A 17892-nucleotide genomic window follows, 5' to 3' on the forward strand; every position below is an offset into this window, starting at 1 on the left:
AACTCTGAATCCTAATTGGATGATTCCCAAACAGGGTATGTTTAAATGCAGGAAGAGAGACTGTAGCATGTGCCCACATGTATTACAATCTAAATCTTTTTTCAATGCAAAAGGAGATATCAGTTATGAAATGAAGTATAGGTGCACATGTGAATCTACTTATGTGGTGTACCAACTAGTCTGTCCATGTAATAAAATCTATTTGGGTTATTATTGCGGATACAATTGTTACCTTCCTGATTAATCACCTGTTTCTCTAGATCTTTTGTTTTTTATTTTTTATTTGTTAAATAATTTTTTATAAGGTATGCGCTTGTTTATTTTTCTTGAAAGATTTTTCTGTAAAGACTTTACCTTTATTATTTATGTAAAGGCTGCTAAATCTAAATCAATATTTAGACCCATTGGATGGAGACTTTTTAGCTCCGTAATCCAAAAAGTCTCTCTCCTTAATTTGGTAAGGCGATTAGTTCCTTCTACCTTGTGAGGTACCCAGTCAATGACTGTAATTCTTAATTCTTCAGGATTACTTGAATGAAATTCTCTAAAATGGTCTACTACACTGTGTTTGACTACTCCCTTTAAGATATTATTTTTATGTTCCCAAAATCTAGTTTTTATTTTCCTTTTAGTTCTACCCAAATAGATTTTATTACATGGACAGACTAGTTGGTACACCACATAAGTAGATTCACATGTGCACCTATACTTCATTTCATAACTGATATCTCCTTTTGCATTGAAAAAAGATTTAGATTGTAATACATGTGGGCACATGCTACAGTCTCTCTTCCTGCATTTAAACATACCCTGTTTGGGAATCATCCAATTAGGATTCAGAGTTGTTCTCTGAATTTCCTTTAATCTTGAGGGTGCTAAAAACTGTTTTAAATCCCTATTTTTTCTGAATACCAGTTTGGGCTTTTCCCCTAATAAAGGGCATAGTATTGGATCTTGTTTTAAAATTTTCCAATTTTTATTTATAATCTTTCGAATTTGGTCAGACCCCTCAGAATAAGTTGTTATAAATAAAGGTTCCTCTCCAAAGTTGTTTTTTTGGTATTATTATTATTTTTTGGAATTAATAACTGTTCCCGAGGTATTAGATCAGTTTTCCTCATGGCCTCTGTCAGCCATTCTTCTTTATATCCCTTCTCCCTAAACTTCTTTGTTAGGATATTTGCTTCACTAACAAAATCAGATTGCTCAGTACAGTTTCTTTTAAGGCGTTGATATTGGCCTAACGGTACAAAATGTACCGTTAGGCCAATATCAACGCCTTAAAAGAAACTGTACTGAGCAATCTGATTTTGCTAAAATTATTTAACAAATAAAAAATAAAAAACAAAAGATCTAGAGAAACAGGTGATTAATCAGGAAGGTAACAATTGTATCCGCAATAATAAGTTCATTATTTAAATTTAGTTTCTATAATCTGATAAATCAATTGAAGGTCTTCTCTCTTTTTTATATACAATAGTTTTTTTATTAAAATATAAGCATCTGTTTCAGAGGTATATACATATCAAACATGCTCTTAAGTATATATATATATGTATTTGAAAAAAAATTTGTATTAACTGTTCTTTTACTATTTTTAACCATTTTTAACTATTTGATTCAATGTAAAAAGATAGGATGAAACAAAGGGAGCATTAGGACCCAGTAGAATCTTATACCTGTACCGGTAGCAGATCTATGGTCAGGTAACATCCGGTTTAGGTTGACAGTCAAGCAAAGGAGTGAAATACCCCTGAAATACCCCTGATGAAGTTTGCACGCTTGCAAAAGAAACGCGCTGGGTTAAAAACAGGACAAACCTTGGATAGGTCCTGAAGCACCGTACCACAGCGACGAGCAAAGAAAGAGTACCTAAGTCGCTCTCGTTGGAGAACATCTTACGCTGTTAGGAGAGAACAGCTGAGGCGGCAAGACTGTGTGAGCAGTATCTAAACACGGAACTCTGAACTTACACGCTGTCAGTGGTAAAACGGACATTTGCTGAAGACAATCATCATTTAAAGGCACATGTAACACTACTATCTTGTAAGTGTATACTTTTACTTTTTGCGCACAATAAATTGTTGTAAAAAAGCTACCTTGATTCGGTGGGCGCTGTGTGTTTTCTATTTTCTTTTCAGCTGTTTCATTTCTGCCGGAACAAAGACATCCGGAGTACACACCAGCCAGCAACCGATCAGATTTGGGTAACCACAAAGGAGCTGTATCGTTTTCTCAAGATTGAACAGTTTAAAAGGAATAAAACATAATAGGTCTGGACATTTGATCAAAGAACATTTTATGGGTAACTAACTATATATGTTTACAGCATTACAATTATAACATTTGTCTAAGACCAATTTTGAAAGGAGATTTTAACTGCTTAAATCATTTTTGGAAATAGAGTTATAAGGATCTCTATATATATATTTTTAGAGACAGAGTGATCTATATATAATACAAGAAATACGTAACTCTAAGTGGGATTTTATACAAAACAGTAGAAAAGTTAAATTTTGACGTTTCATTCAAGCTCTAATTCTCTAATTTTTTAGTTTTATTGCAAAGTAATATTCCAGGGAGCGCTGAGATTTTAGTATTGTGTTAAAATAACTTTGAAATGTGTCAGGAAAAAATCTACTACTCATGTGATCTTCAAACTAAGGGGCCGATTTATCAAGGGCCCGAATGGCCCGATGCCCCTTTTTCTGCGTGAGCCTTCAGGCTCACCGGAAACAGCAGTGGTCCTAAGACTGCTGCTCCTTAACTGGTCTGCTGCCTCTGAGGCTGCGGACATCAATCCGCCCGATCCTATACGATCGGGCTGATTGACACCCTCTGCTAGCAGCTGATTGGTCGCGAATCTGCAGTGGGCGGCATTGCACAAGCAGTTTACTTGTGCAATGTTAAATGCTGACAGCGTATGCTGTCGGAATTTAGCGATGTCTGGCGGACATGATACGCTACAGCATATCATGTCCACCAGACAATGATAATTCGGCCATAAGTGTGTTTGCACTGTCTATTTATTATGAATGTATTGATTGTTCTATTTTACTGTGTTTAGTGCTCCTTTAACATAAACAGGTTACACACACAGGTTGGAATAGAGACAAAATATAATTTGTACTTTAATTACTTTACCTGCAAATTTATACTGCAGTGCCTCGCCATTAACCCTTTCTTTTAAGTTTCCGAATTGTAAAGCTCTAACTCCCCCCACACATTTCCTTCTATGACTGTATCTATTGTTGTTTTGGTAGAATGCAAAAGCGAACAGGGATTATCTGCTGGAGCAGCCTAGAAACTGTGAACAGTGGCGGTTCTAGACAAATTATACTGGGGGGGGGGGCAAGGTAGGGCCAGTGTTTAATCAGAGGGGCACATTAAAAAACGGAAACAAACTACTAGAAGAAGAAAAACAACATAGAGGCATACATCTCATTTCACAAGTAACCATCCCTCCCTACTTATCACGGGCAGATACTGTTGATTACTTTACTCAATAAATGTATTATTTATCGAAATGCAGTTTAAAATACTGGACATTCAACTGTCCATTATTTCTGTGAAGATTTTACTGGACAGCTGGCAACCCTAGCATCATATTGAGCCTTCCGAACATAGGAACAGCATGGAGGCAAACACCTCAAATCATCTTTTTAAACCTGACATTACCCACAGCCGCCCGGGTAATGTCAGGTTTACCTGGATAATCCTAGGATAACCCTGATTTCTGACTTTACCCGTAACACACACATATATACAGTCGTATGCAAAAGTTTGGACACCCCTGACAATTTCCATGATTTTCATTTATAAATAATTGGGAGTTTGGATCAGCAATTTCATTTTGATCGATCAAAGACATGAAGGACACAATAATATTTCAGTAGTGAAATGAGGTTTATTGGATTAACAGAAAATGTGCAATATGCATCCAAACGAAATTAGACAGGTGCATAAATTTGGGCACCCTTGTCATTTTGTTGATTTGAATACCTGTAACTACCTAGCACTGATTAATTGGAACACACAATTGGTTTTGTGAGCTCATTAAGCTTTGAACTTAATAGACAGATGCACCCATTAATGAGAAAAGGTATTTAAGCTGGCCAATTGCAAGTTGTTGTTCTATTTGACTCTCCTCTGAAGAGTGGCAACATGGGGGCCTCAAAACAACTTTCAAATGACCTGAAAACAAAGATTGTTCAACATTATGGTTTACGGGAAGGCTACAAAAATCTATCACAGAGATTAAAGCTGTCAGTGTCCACTGTGAGGAACATAGTGAGGAAATGGAAGACCACAGTCACAGTTCTTGTTAAGGCCAGAAGTGGCAGACCAAGTAAAATATCAGAGAGGCAAAGGATGGTGAGAACGGTCAAAAACAGCCCAGAGACCACCTCCAAAGACCTACAACATCATCTTGCTGCAGATGGTGTCATTGTGCATCGTTCAACAATTCAGCGCACTTTGCACAAGGAGAAGCTGTATGGGAGCCTTTTCTGCACACACGCCACAAACAGAGTCGCGTGAGGTATGCAAGCGCACATTTAAACAAGATAGCTTCATTTTAGAAGACGGTGCTGTGGACTGATGAAACAAAGATTGAGTTATTTGGTCATAACAATGAGCGTTATGCATGGCGGCAAAAGAACACGGTGTTCCAAGACAAACACTTGCTACCCACAGTAAAATTTGGTGGATGTTCCATCATGCGGTGGGGCTCTGTGGCCAGTGCCAGTACTGGGAATCTTGGTAAAGTTGTCCTTCAGTTATTTGATAGATCAAAATGAAATTGCTAATCCAAACACCCAATTATTTATAAATGAAAATCATGGAAATTGTCAGGGGTGCCTAAACTTTTGCATACAACTGTAAAATATATGTGTAAATATAATATAATATATGTGTGTGTATTCTTTTGCACAGATACTAAATTATGGCTGCATATCTGTGTGTAGAATAAATTAGCAAAAAAAAAAAGCTTCTTTTCAATTCTTCCCTTTTCCTCTTCTTTCCATTTCTGTATATCTTTAAATCTCTACCTCCCTCCTCTCTTTAATCTCCTCTCTCTGCATATGTTTTTGTATCTCTCACTTCAGGTTTTCCTTCCTCGTGCCCTTACTATCCCTTATTTTGGGGAAAAAATTTGCAAATGTTTCAACATGAATAAAATTCATTAGATGCAAAAAGATGAAAATTGATAGACTTGTGTTGAAACCTCAACCACTTTGTTACTAGGTTACATTTAAGTGTAATTTACGTAATGAATAAAACTCCACACAAGCAGTTATTTAACCCTTTGTATCTCAAAGTTGTGACAATGGTTTGTGTCTTGGAGCATGGAGAGAAATTGAGAAAATCTTTGTTTTTGTTTTTTGAGCTTTATAAAGCGATGTATGTGTCTCTTTTACACCCAGAATCTGCATAGTAAGATAAACAGATCTGAAGCTAAAATTTGCCTTTTGCGCAGTACTGACGAGACTTGTTAGATAATCTCGCCAGAGCAGAGAGCTTTAGATCACCGGTCCTTAGTAACTATTGGAAAGTCTGCTAGACCAGGTATCACTTGATTCCTTGTAATATTAACTGATTCATTATTTAAATGAAAAGTGCTTACCTCTCTCTTCAGTGGAGAAATTAGTTTGCGATTACGTAATCCATCCCAATTAAAACCTTGAAACCACCTGCGCAACAAGGAGAAGCCAGCTTTATACAAATACTTAAGTGCATTCACTCTCATTTGGGTAATGATATGGAATAGGTAGTATATAGGTATTTAATAGTACAACTGCTATTGTGAAATTATACCCTGTGTTATCTACATGTATTCTTAAATTTACAACTGAGAAAGTCATTTTTATCTGTACAGTATTTTCGTTTATTTCCTGTAAAATACTTAGCATTAGTGAACCTACTTAACAGAGGGCCCCTAAGGTAGCTCAGTAGTAAACAATAGTATTAATATAAATGCTGCCTTGTATAATGATTTTGAGGATAGATAGATAAACCAGCATTCTTCACAAATAAAAAGTTCCCCTGCATTAGGATTATACACATTCTGCAAACACCTATGTATAGACTGGCTGCTATGGGCTATTCACATCCAAAGCATTTTATTACCATCTATGCCCAGTGGCAAATCTCCATTTAAATGGACATGACATTCAAAATAAAACTTTTATGATTTAGATAACGGGTACAATTTTAAATTAAAGGAATATTAACCCCTTGAGTGCTAACGACGGCTCTGAGCCGTCGCTAAGTTTCCCACTCTCGTGCTAATGACGGCTCCGAGACGTCGCTAGCACTCTTCCACCTTGAGGTTGATTTTGGGGCTCCCACCCACTCCTACCCCGGAGATCAGGCCTATATAGTGACAGGCATCACCGGGGCTTCATGTTTTGCATGATGACGTCACGTGCAATGACGTGATGACGTCACCGCACAACTTTATTAACAAAATACAATAAGTATAGAGAAGCCAGTATCTCAAGCATCTAAACAGCTACAGACCCCCAAGACCTACCATTGGAAAGGCAGTCGCCTAACCTTTCCAACGGTTTAAGTCTTGGGGATCTGAATAAAAAAAAAGAAAAAAAAAATATTTAAAAAAATTAAAAAACCCTCAAATCAGCTTAGCATCCAGGTGTTAAAGTGCTTAGTACTCTGGGCACAACTACAGCAGCACGGTTACTAATCACCATTCTGTTGTATTCCTTCTGCAGCTTTATCTGTTCTCGTATTTTAACTCCATTACAGGTGCCAGTTGGGGCAGCTCCGCATCTTTATACAGGGTAGTGGACATTTTGGAGCCGAGGTATTCTTGCACCCTGTGGCTGAGGATCTACACAGTTACTGATCAGTAATGTTGCTGGCTCTTTGACAGCTGCACAGTGCGCTTCAGATTAGCATGCGCAATACATATTGGGAGTTCCAAGATGGCGACGCCCAGTATGAAAATGCAGAGCTTCACCAACCAGCACAAGGTTATAATAGAGAGCTGATTTGTAGAGAGATGCAGGGACAGAAAGGAATAAATATAAAAAGGTGAGAAGTATCAATTCTATTGAAGTTGTGCCCAGCAGTTTAACAGGTGTTTGCTCCAATCTCCAACAGCAATACCACCTGCAACAAAGTAGCATAAGCCACAGCACAGTAGTCATCTTGTGCCCATGGTGATAGTGCAGCTGCAATTTTATAGCACCCACATTGTCCTAGGACAATGAACCAGAAGACAGTATCCAGGACATCAACAGAGGAGCAAAGAGAATGAGACCAATTTGAGGATGTTTGCAGGACAATTTGGTGGTATCGCAAGCTGAACTAAAATAAATCTCAAAATATGCCAATCACAAGGGATGCCCAGCTTGTATGTTTTGTTTTATGCAAATCTATCAGATTATAATAATTTTGTTACCAAACTGAAAATAAACAAGTCACTAACACACAAAATAGCACTGGATTTGTATTTTATTGTTGAATTAATTTAGATGATATCATAAGTAAATTCAATTTGTCAACCAACATCTTGACGTTTGAACCCCAAGTAATTGTTAAACTCTAAGACCAAAAATACTTACTTATGTTTTCTAATGTCACTGATTCCATTTTTACGATTTCCAAGTCTTTCAGCAGGGTTAATTCTGGAAAGAAAAATAATGTTTCCAAGTTAGTATCTTTTAAAGTATTATTACATAAATATGTTAAATGATACCAGTTTAAACATTCTAAAATGTCTATCTGTCTGTCTATATCTATCTATCTTTTTATCTATCTATCTGTTTCTATCTATCTCTCCATCTATCGCTATATCTATCTATCTGTCTATCTATCTGTTTCTATCTATCCATCTATCATTATATCTATCTATATATCTATAGCTCTATCTATCTATCTATCTATCTATCTATCTATCTATCTATCTATCTATCATCTATCGCTATATCTATCTATTTAATATACTCAGTTTCTACCAGTGAAAACAGTATGTATTGTACGTTTTCTGACTTTGCTTTTATGTCAATTGACGTAAGGTTTTCAGACAATCATGAAAGAAATATTAACGCTGCCTTTCTTGGATGACAGGTTTCCATTGTGTTGAGTGGTTGATGAATCTTGCTGTGAAACCACTATATAAAAAAACGCCCACATGTCTGGTCTATGATGTTCATTTTTTATCATCTTTCAGATCTGATACAATCCTTTATATTTTTTGCCTTATTAAAGTTGGAAGTATAAACTCTGAGCTGCAAGAATATGACTTCACCTGTTGGCTGTAAAGGGTTAAACATTACTTAGTCATAAATAGAGATGTGATGACAATTTGCCAATCTAGAGAGTATATATTAGTTTCTCAAGAAAAAGCACAATCAATTTATTTCTTTGATATTATATTTTTAAAGATCAAACTTTTAACAAGTGTAGCTGATCAGGTGTTTGATTTAAAGGTACACTGAAGCCAATTTTTTCTTTTGTGATTCAGATAGAGCATGCAATTTTAAGCAACTTTGTAATTTACTCCTATTATCAATTTTTCTTCATTCTCTTGCTATCTTTATTTAAAAAGGCATCTAAGTTTTTTTTTGTTTCAGATCTCTGGACAGCACTTTTTTTCAGCAAGAACAACCCAGGTTGTTCACAAAAAATGGGCCGGCATCTAAACTTACATTCTTGCATTTCAAATAAAGATATTAAGAGAATGAAGAAAATTTGATAATTCGAGTAAATGAGAAAGTTGCTTAAAATTGCATGCTCTATCTGAATCATGAAAGAAAAAACTTGGGTTCAGTGTCCCTTTAACCCCATGAAATAGCCGATTTATGCGCTTCTTCATAAATGTAAATCAGCTGCCAAACTAATACGTGATCAGCCTATCAGGGATTTGTTGGTATCAATGCAATGAAAATTCCTAAATTCCCATTGTGCAGGAGTAGATTTTACTGGCAATTAGTGTAGTCTAATGACAATATACTTAACAAAAGCACTTCACAAGGGAAAATGAGCCAGAGGTTTGTCTTTACATATAATTTTTGCCCTTGGCAAAAATGAGGTTGGGTCCCCACCTCCTCCCCCACTCTACCACTTATGCCATACTCAACCTCCTATGCCCCTACCTCACCTCACCGCCTGCCCCGCCAGTACCAGGGCCTGCAACCTCCAGGGACAGGTCCACCAACATCAAGGGACAGGGACCCCACATTCCAGGGCCCCTACAGCCAAAGACCCTCCCCCAAGGCCAACCACCTCCAGGGCCAGACCCCACTCCAGGACCTCTACTCCAGGGACAGGGTACCCACTCTTAACCGCTTAGTTACAGCTAGAGTAGCTGACAGCAATACGCTAGCTCATCTGCTGCCTGCACCTTCTTACAAACACTAGCTCAGCTGTCAGCGCTGCAGCTGCTCTAGCTAATCTTTGAACTGGTTGGGGTTTGCTGTAGGCACTCACCTGCATGGAGTATATCTACATATGCTCAGTGTACAATAAAAACTCTCACTGAAACAGTCACAACTTTTTACGAGAAGCGTTTTTGTTAATATATTTGAATTGGAAAATTGCTTTTACCACAAACGAAATACATTGACATACATTTTTGTTTTGAGTTTTATGTTCCCTTAATTAAGCAGTTAAAGGGACATGAAACCCCAAAATATATATATATATATAAATATGACAACAATGTAAAAAGGCACTCACTGGTATTAGTAGTAAAACGTAACATTTAATTCAATCCATTAAAAAGCATTTTTGTTAATGTTATGTTTTACTACTAATACCAGTGAGTGCCTTTTTACATTGTTGTTATATTTGGATATTATCTTGGAAGTGGGAGCTGATGGAATTTTGGAATATGGAGTGCCTATTCTATTGACTTTATATATATATATATATATATATACAGGGCTTTTTTGTGGCGGTACTGAATACCCCCACCTCTGCAAACTCATAAGAAGTAATATTTGTAATCATAATAAATATAGCCTAGTTTACACCAGAGGGGGCTGCAAAATGCATCAAGCATTGTAAATAATCTTGTCCCTTTGCTTTTCTCAAAGTTACTGAGCAGAAAATATCAAAATCAATGAGTACCGGCACTTTATTTTGAGTACCAGCACCTTTTATTTTAGAAAAAAAGCACTGTATATACAGTATATTTGTGTGTGTAGCTTTGAACAGGTTAATTGCGCACCTGTCACCTATCAGCTTCATTACACACTCTAAAAGGATCACACGGAGCAAAACACTGAGATTTTAATAATAATAGTCCTGTTCTTGTAACTACAAGTGCAGGGGGGCGGAGTTTGCTAACTATTGATGGGAAGGCATAGCACAATTACAAAGTCGATAGAAGTGGAGGTGCCAAATCCTGTGGAGCCCGGACCAGGGACCCGATTCTAAAAAGGTCTCTGGGCTGGCGAGATTCTATAGAATGCTCGCCAGTACTTTTATTTCCCTTTTGAAATTATATAAAGCTAAAAGCAGGGTGTCTCGCTAAGGGGCATATTTAGCATTTCCATATGAGAAGGATATGCATACATTACAAATGTGCACAATGAAAACTGTCATTTAAAAATCCTAAAAAATTAATAATTAAACCATTTACGCAAAAAGATGCAGGAAAAATTGTATTGTTCAGGTGCATCAAAAATCGTAGCAAAATTGTTCCCAAAAAACATATTTTATCAAAAACGTAAAATTTGCATGTAAATCACATAAGAATCAATTGTATTAAATAAACACAGAGTAATTTGGATGTGCATAAAAAAACAACATACAAAAGGGTAATCGTTGTTTTTTGTAAAATGGGCTGAACATGATATGAAATTGTCTCTCAAATCCTAGCAAAATTGTGTAAACATTTTCACCCAACAGATCTCACAGGTTTTTCTGGCAACTTAAAAGGTGAAGAGGAGTATCCAAGTTAAACTCCCCACTGTATCAGTGCTGGCATCTACACCTGCCACCGTTGCAAACCTCCAGCGTGTTGAAAGCGTCTGACCGTTCCAGTGACAATATCCTCCAGGGGTGTGTCAACTCAAGACCAAAAGCAGTCAGTACTAGACGAAAAGTCTGCGGGTCTGGTTAGTAGTACAGAATCAAGGAGAAATCCGCTTTTCGTCTTAAAACTTCCAAAATTTTATTAGAAAATATTTAAAATGCCCAGGGGCTCACACATAAAGAGTGGGATAGAGAGCAAAAAAAGCAGGCTTACGCGTTTCGGCAAAGGGGCTGTAATCATAGCCATAGTGCTAGTAACATACATTCCAACGTTTAAAAGGGCTTAAAGGTTACAATTGGTTGATACCAAATCATTGCTAATCCCACTTTAGACCGTCAAAGAAAAAAACTGATAATCTAAGTTTGCCAAATACAACTTAGCAGAACATGACTTGTAACAGAATTTCCCAAATTACAGTTGCAACAGAATTCGAAAAATGTAACAAAAGTATTTTTTTAGGTTGGTGGGAGCTGCCCCACATCTTTGAGAGTATGAATCCCTATAGACATTATATCATACTTTACAAGCGGTATATTGATGTTTTGATTTTTGTTTGGAGGAGCACCCATGAGGAGGATAAACATTTTGTAGATTGGCTAAGCATTAACAAGGTGGGTTTGTGATTCACCATGGAATATCAAAAAGAATGCATACACCTTTTGGATGTTACCCTACAAGGGACTATAGGCACAGAGATAACATCCAAGGTTTATAGAAAACCCATCTCAGGTAACTCACTTTTACATGCCAAGTGCTGTCATCCCAGGCATGTCCCACATGCAGTGGCTAAAGGACAGTTTGTAAGACTAAAATGTAACTGCACCAATGAGGGGGCTACAGACTAGAGGCATGTCAACTAACAAACAGGTTGAGAGAAAGTGGCTATTCCAACACTACTATCCAAAAAGCAAAAAAGAGAGGTAGACAAATTAGATCGAAAGTGTCTTCTTGACTGTCTCAACCACAAAAATAGTAAACCACCTTTTAAGGTAGTTAATTTCAAAACTGCAAATAGCTCCCAATATGATGAAATATGCAGAACAGTGCGCAAACACTTTCCAATATTGTTGGCGGATGATGGTTTGTTTGAAACTGTTAGAGGAGGTTTGAGATGTTCTTGCAGAAAATGCAAAACTATAGAAAACATGGTTACCCCATACCAACACTCCCCAGGGTTCATGGCTATCATCTAAAGGTATGTTTAGGTGTGGCAACAACAAGTGTAAGCCGTGTAACTGTGTCCATCTTACAAACAATTTTTCTTCAACAGATACCAATGAGATGTTAATGGGGGGAAATCCTCTACCCCTCTGGTATGACATTTCACTGGCAAGCATCATGGTCGAGTGGACACTTTTAGTTGGTGTGCTATTGAGAGGGTTTTAATTAAAAAAAGAGGAGGAGACAGGCAAAAACTCCTTAATAAGAGAGAGATGTTCTGTATATTCAGACTCTGGACCCGTGTTCCCCTGGTTCTGATTTCAGAATATGATCTAATTAATTACTGGGAATGCTAACAAGTGTTAAGCACTGTGTCTATGTGCAAGGGATAGTATCATATTGCATAAAGGAATCTAATATGTAAAGTTTAGATTGTCCCTATGGGTAAATTTATTATTAATATAGTGGTCGTGCTGCTATTTGGCTAAATTAGCTTATATTATTATTATTATTCTTTATTTATAGAGCGCCAACAGATTCCGCAGCGCTGTTCATAGTTAACAAATATAAAAGGACAGTACAATATGAGACACCAGACAAAATTTAACAAACAAATACAGGAGGAATTGGGAGCCCTGTTCCTGTGGGAACTTACAATTTAAATAATATATATTGCTGTATTGGTAACATTACTTTATTATATATTTCAGTATGTTTAAGAGCCTGCCAGTTCTTTTACTCTCTTTCTTATTTACTTAATTTAATATTACTGTTATTTATATGTATCTTTTTGTTTTTTGTTTTTCATTTTTTGAATTCTGTTGTCACTGCCCTTTGGGAAATTATGTTAAAAGTCATGTTATGCTAAATTGTATTTGCCGAACTTAGATTATCAGTATTTTTCTTTGACGGTCTAAAGTTGGTGGAGCAATGAATTGGTATCAACCAATTGCAACCTTTTAGCTCTTTTAAATGTTGGAATGTATGATACTAGCACTATGGCTATGATTACGGCCCCTTGACCGAAACGTGTAAGCCTGCTTTTTTGCTCTCTATCCCACTCTCTATGTGTGAGCCCCTGGGCATTTTAATTATTTTCTAATAAAATTTGAGATTACAAGTAGTGCACTAATTAACGCTCCTGCTCAAGCGTTAAGTGCGCTAGAAGTAAGCTTTTTGCGCTCATAGGGTTGTGCTCATATTATGAGTTGAAAATAAACTGCTTTTGCTGACGCGCTAAGCTGATGAGCACAAAAAAACTAACAGAATATCTTGTGCATGTTCACGTATCTCCTCATACGTATATATACCTACATATTCATCTTTAGACATGTATATTTGTGAATCTCTATGTTAAAACCCTTTTAAACCACCTGAGACCTCATATGTTTGAGCCCTTATAACTTTTTTGTGCAATATTAGTTTAAACATACGCCAGGGTCTCCCTCTGTACATCGCCCTCCATTTCAATTTTTTACCTAACAGAGAGCTGTCATTATTTCTATGGGGGACATCTCGCCACTCTCAGGTACAGACTCTTTTTTTATAGAATTCCATGAGGGCTGCCCCTGCGAGTGTCGGTGTGGAAAACCACGTCTAGACTTGCAAATTTTATAGAATAGGCCCCCAACTTTTAACTGGTCGGAGGATTGCACACAGCCGACTATTCGACCATCCACCCTGCCATAGCGATTGATACAGATGATCACTCACAGTTTGTCATTCAGGCTGAAATTACACATAAAGTTTTTAGAAACATAAAGGCCGATTTACCAAATGTCTGTCGGACCTGATCCGACAGTGCGGATCAGGTCCGACAGACCTCGCTGAATGCGGAGAGCAATACGCTCTCCGTATTCGCATTGCACCAGCAACTCACAAGAGCTGCTGGTGCAACGCCGCCCGCAGGGGGTGTCAATCAACCTGATCGTACTCGATCGGGTTGAATTGTGGCGATTCCTGTCCGTCTCATCAGAGCAGGTGGACAGGGTTATGGAGCAGCGGTCTTTAGACCGCTGCTTCATAACTGCTGTTTCTGGCGAGCCTGCAGACTCGCCAAAAACACGGGCCCTCAAGCTCCATCCAGAGCTTGATCAATGGGCCTCATAGTGTATTATAAGTGTCAATGGTAATCTGGACATACAAAGGACTCAATAACATGGGCATTTTAATGGTGGTTATAATTCATGTCATATCCTGTATTTTTTATGTATTTATCCTCAATAGATTTTTATTAGGAGGAGTTCTATGTTTTATCTATCATTTTAGTTATGCAGAATTTTATGGGAGACGTCCCTTGTTTACAGACATATTATATAATCTAATGCTATTTTATGGGAGACGTCCCTTGTTTACAGACATATTATATAATCTAATGCTATTTTATGGGAGACGTCCCTTGTTTACAGACATATTATATAATCTAATGCTATTTTATGGGAGACGTCCCATGTTTACAGACATATTATATAATCTAATGCTATTTTATGGGAGACGTCCCTTGTTTACAGACATATTATATAATCTAATGCTATTTTATGGGAGACGTCCCTTGTTTACAGACATATTATATAATCTAATGCTATTTTATGGGAGACGTCCCTTGTTTACAGACATATTATATAATCTAATGCTATTTTATGGGAGTCGTCCCTTGTTTACAGACATATTATATAATCTAATGCTATTTTATGGGAGACGTCCCTTGTTTACAGACATATTATATAATCTAATGCTATTTTATGGGAGACGTCCCTTGTTTACAGACATATTATGTAATCTAATGCTATTTTATGGGAGACGTCCCTTGTTTACAGACATATTATATAATCTAATGCTATTTTATGGGAGACGTCCCTTGTTTACAGACATATTATATAATCTAATGCTATTTTATGGGAGACGTCCCTTGTTTACAGACATATTATGTAATCTAATGCTATTTTATGGGAGTCGTCCCTTGTTTACAGACATATTATATAATCTAATGCTATTTTATGGGAGATGTCCCTTGTTTACAGACATATATAATCTAATGCTATTTTATGGGAGACGTCCCATGTTTACAGACATATTATGTAATCTAATGCTATTTTATGGGAGACGTCCCTTGTTTACAGACATATTATATAATCTAATGCTATTTTATGGGAGACGCCCCTTGTTTACAGACATATTATATAATCTAATGCTATTTTATGGGAGACGTCCCTTGTTTACAGACATATTATATAATCTAATGCTATTTTATGGGAGACGTCCCTTGTTTACAGACATATTATGTAATCTAATGCTATTTTATGGGAGACGTCCCTTGTTTACAGACATATTATATAATCTAATGCTATTTTATGGGAGACGTCCCATGTTTACAGACATATTATATAATCTAATGCTATTTTATGGGAGACGCCCCTTGTTTACAGATATATTATATAATCTAATGCTATTTTATGGGAGACGTCCCTTGTTTACAGACATATTATATAATCTAATGCTATTTTATGGGAGACGTCCCTTGTTTACAGACATATTATATAATCTAATGCTATTTTATGGGAGACACCCCTTGTTTACAGATATATTATATAATCTAATGCTATTTTATGGGAGACGTCCCTTGTTTACAGACATATTATATAATCTAATGCTATTTTATGGGAGACGTCCCTTGTTTACAGACATATTATATAATCTAATGCTATTTTATGGGAGACGTCCCATGTTTACAGACATATTATATAATCTAATGTTATTTTATGGGAGACGTCCCTTGTTTACAGACATATTATATAATCTAATGCTATTTTATGGGAGACGTCCCTTGTTTACAGACATATTATATAATCTAATGCCAGGGCCGCCATCAGGGGGTGACAGGGGTGACTCCTGTCAGGGACCCAATGAGCCAGGGGGGACCCATGAGGCAAGAACTAAAAAAATTTTTTGGCAGCCACCAGTGGGTACTATAGCAGAGTGCTAATTGAGCATGGGAAATGTTATTACAAGGAGTAAAGTATTAGCATTTGAGAGGATTTCTTAGTGTAAACTAAACCACTATGCTCAGTGTGAGACAGACTTGGCACTTTGTACAGTGTGTGCCTGAGTCAGACGGCAGATCACTTTCATTTGAAGAGGAGGTAGGACTTACTTAGCAAATGTTTTTTATTTCTTTGTGCAATTTTGGATTGTAACTTCAGTGTGGTAGTAGTTGTATGGTGGGGCTAGGGGTCCATAAAAACACATTTTTTAGCAGCAGTGTATTTACAATTATTTGACAATGTTGTAGAAATTCTATATTTAAAACCATGCAGAAATGTTTCCTCCTCAATACACAAATGGTAGATGCCCTTTTGGCAGATATGCATTTTATATATATATATATATATATATATATATATATATATATATATATATATATATATATATATATATATATATATATATATATATATATATATATATATATATTACATTCCAGTTTACTGCCCCTTTATGCAAGGACTTTCCAGATGCAAGGAGGCATTTTATCTAATATTTTTACATCTGCATAAAATTTTATACTCTGAGACTAAGATTGCTCAGTGTTTGAAATGAGACAGGTTAACTTAAAACTGTTCAGTTTACACTACATACCAACAAGCCTAAATCCTGCATTTAACCAGATCTAATGGTATGAGTACCACAGCTTATGGTCCCACCAAGGCCATATAGAGTACAGCATTTTCAAAATCCATAAGTACAGCTGACAGATGGGAAAATTTGTACACTATATTTGAAGTGGTGCCCTTGGTTGGGGAAAATGGGAAAAAAACAAACAAACATATGTCAACCTTTTAAAGGTACTTTTCTTCATCTAGCCATCTACCCAGCTCATTAATGTACAATTTTGAATTCACAGAATTATTTTTGTTTGCACATTTACAAATATGATTCTTTAAAAAGTGATCTCTTAATTTCTGCATTTTTTTTTTATCATGCATGTCACACACTGTTGATTTAGGGGATGCAAGGTGCATAAATGTTTCCTCCTGTGAGTGTTTCTGTGGGTGTATGTGTTTATGTCTTTGTGCTTTGGTTTGTGTCTCTATGTGTATGTATTTTTTATCTGTGGGTCTCTCTGTGAGGGTGGGTGTTACCGTGTGTATGTCTTTGTGCATTTTCTGTGGATGTCTGTGAGGGTGTGTGCATATGTCTTTGAGCTTTTTCTATGGGTGTTTCTGTGAGGGTGTTTGTGTGTATGTATGTATGTATGTATGTATGTATGTCTGTGTTTTCTGTGGGTGTCTCTGTGAGGGTGTGTGTATGTCTTTGTGTGTTTTCTGTGGATGTCTCAGTGCGGGTGTGTGTATGTATGTCTTTCTGTGTTTTTCATGTGGTTGTCTCTGTGTGTGTGTGTGTGTGTGTATATGTCTTTGTGTGTTTTCTGTGGGTGTCTCTGTGTGTGTATGTGTGTATATGTCTTTGTGTGTTTTCTGAGGCTGTCTCTGTCGGTGTTTCCTTGGGTGTATGTGCAAGTTTGAGTTTGTGTGTGTGTGTCCATTGTCTGTTCCTTTTTAGGACATTTTGACCTTACTACTAATTATTCACATCTTTCTACAGACTTTGAGACTAATGAGACCTTTCCGGAAGTAACCACTCCACCATTTAACCTTTAAATTATTGTTTAGGCAGTTCAGGGCCCTTCCTTTCAGCCACTGCATGCTGTTGTCATCATTTAGTTG

At 36.8% G+C, this 17892-nt stretch overlaps 1 protein-coding gene across 1 annotated transcript in view; it reads right to left on the minus strand.

The window, feature by feature from the left end:
- Positions 1-17892, minus strand: part of LOC128639819 (cGMP-dependent protein kinase 2-like) — a 340069-nt gene that overhangs the window by 2191 nt on the left and 319986 nt on the right. Inside the window, exons 17-18 of the mRNA XM_053692014.1 lie at positions 7590-7652; positions 5627-5693 (exon numbers count right to left, since the gene is read on the minus strand). Coding sequence (XP_053547989.1) covers positions 5627-5693; positions 7590-7652 — 130 coding nt within the window. The remainder of the gene's footprint in view (positions 1-5626; positions 5694-7589; positions 7653-17892) is intronic.

This window comes from Bombina bombina, chromosome 9, assembly GCF_027579735.1.
Source record: "Bombina bombina isolate aBomBom1 chromosome 9, aBomBom1.pri, whole genome shotgun sequence".
Classification (NCBI taxonomy): domain Eukaryota; kingdom Metazoa; phylum Chordata; class Amphibia; order Anura; family Bombinatoridae; genus Bombina; species Bombina bombina.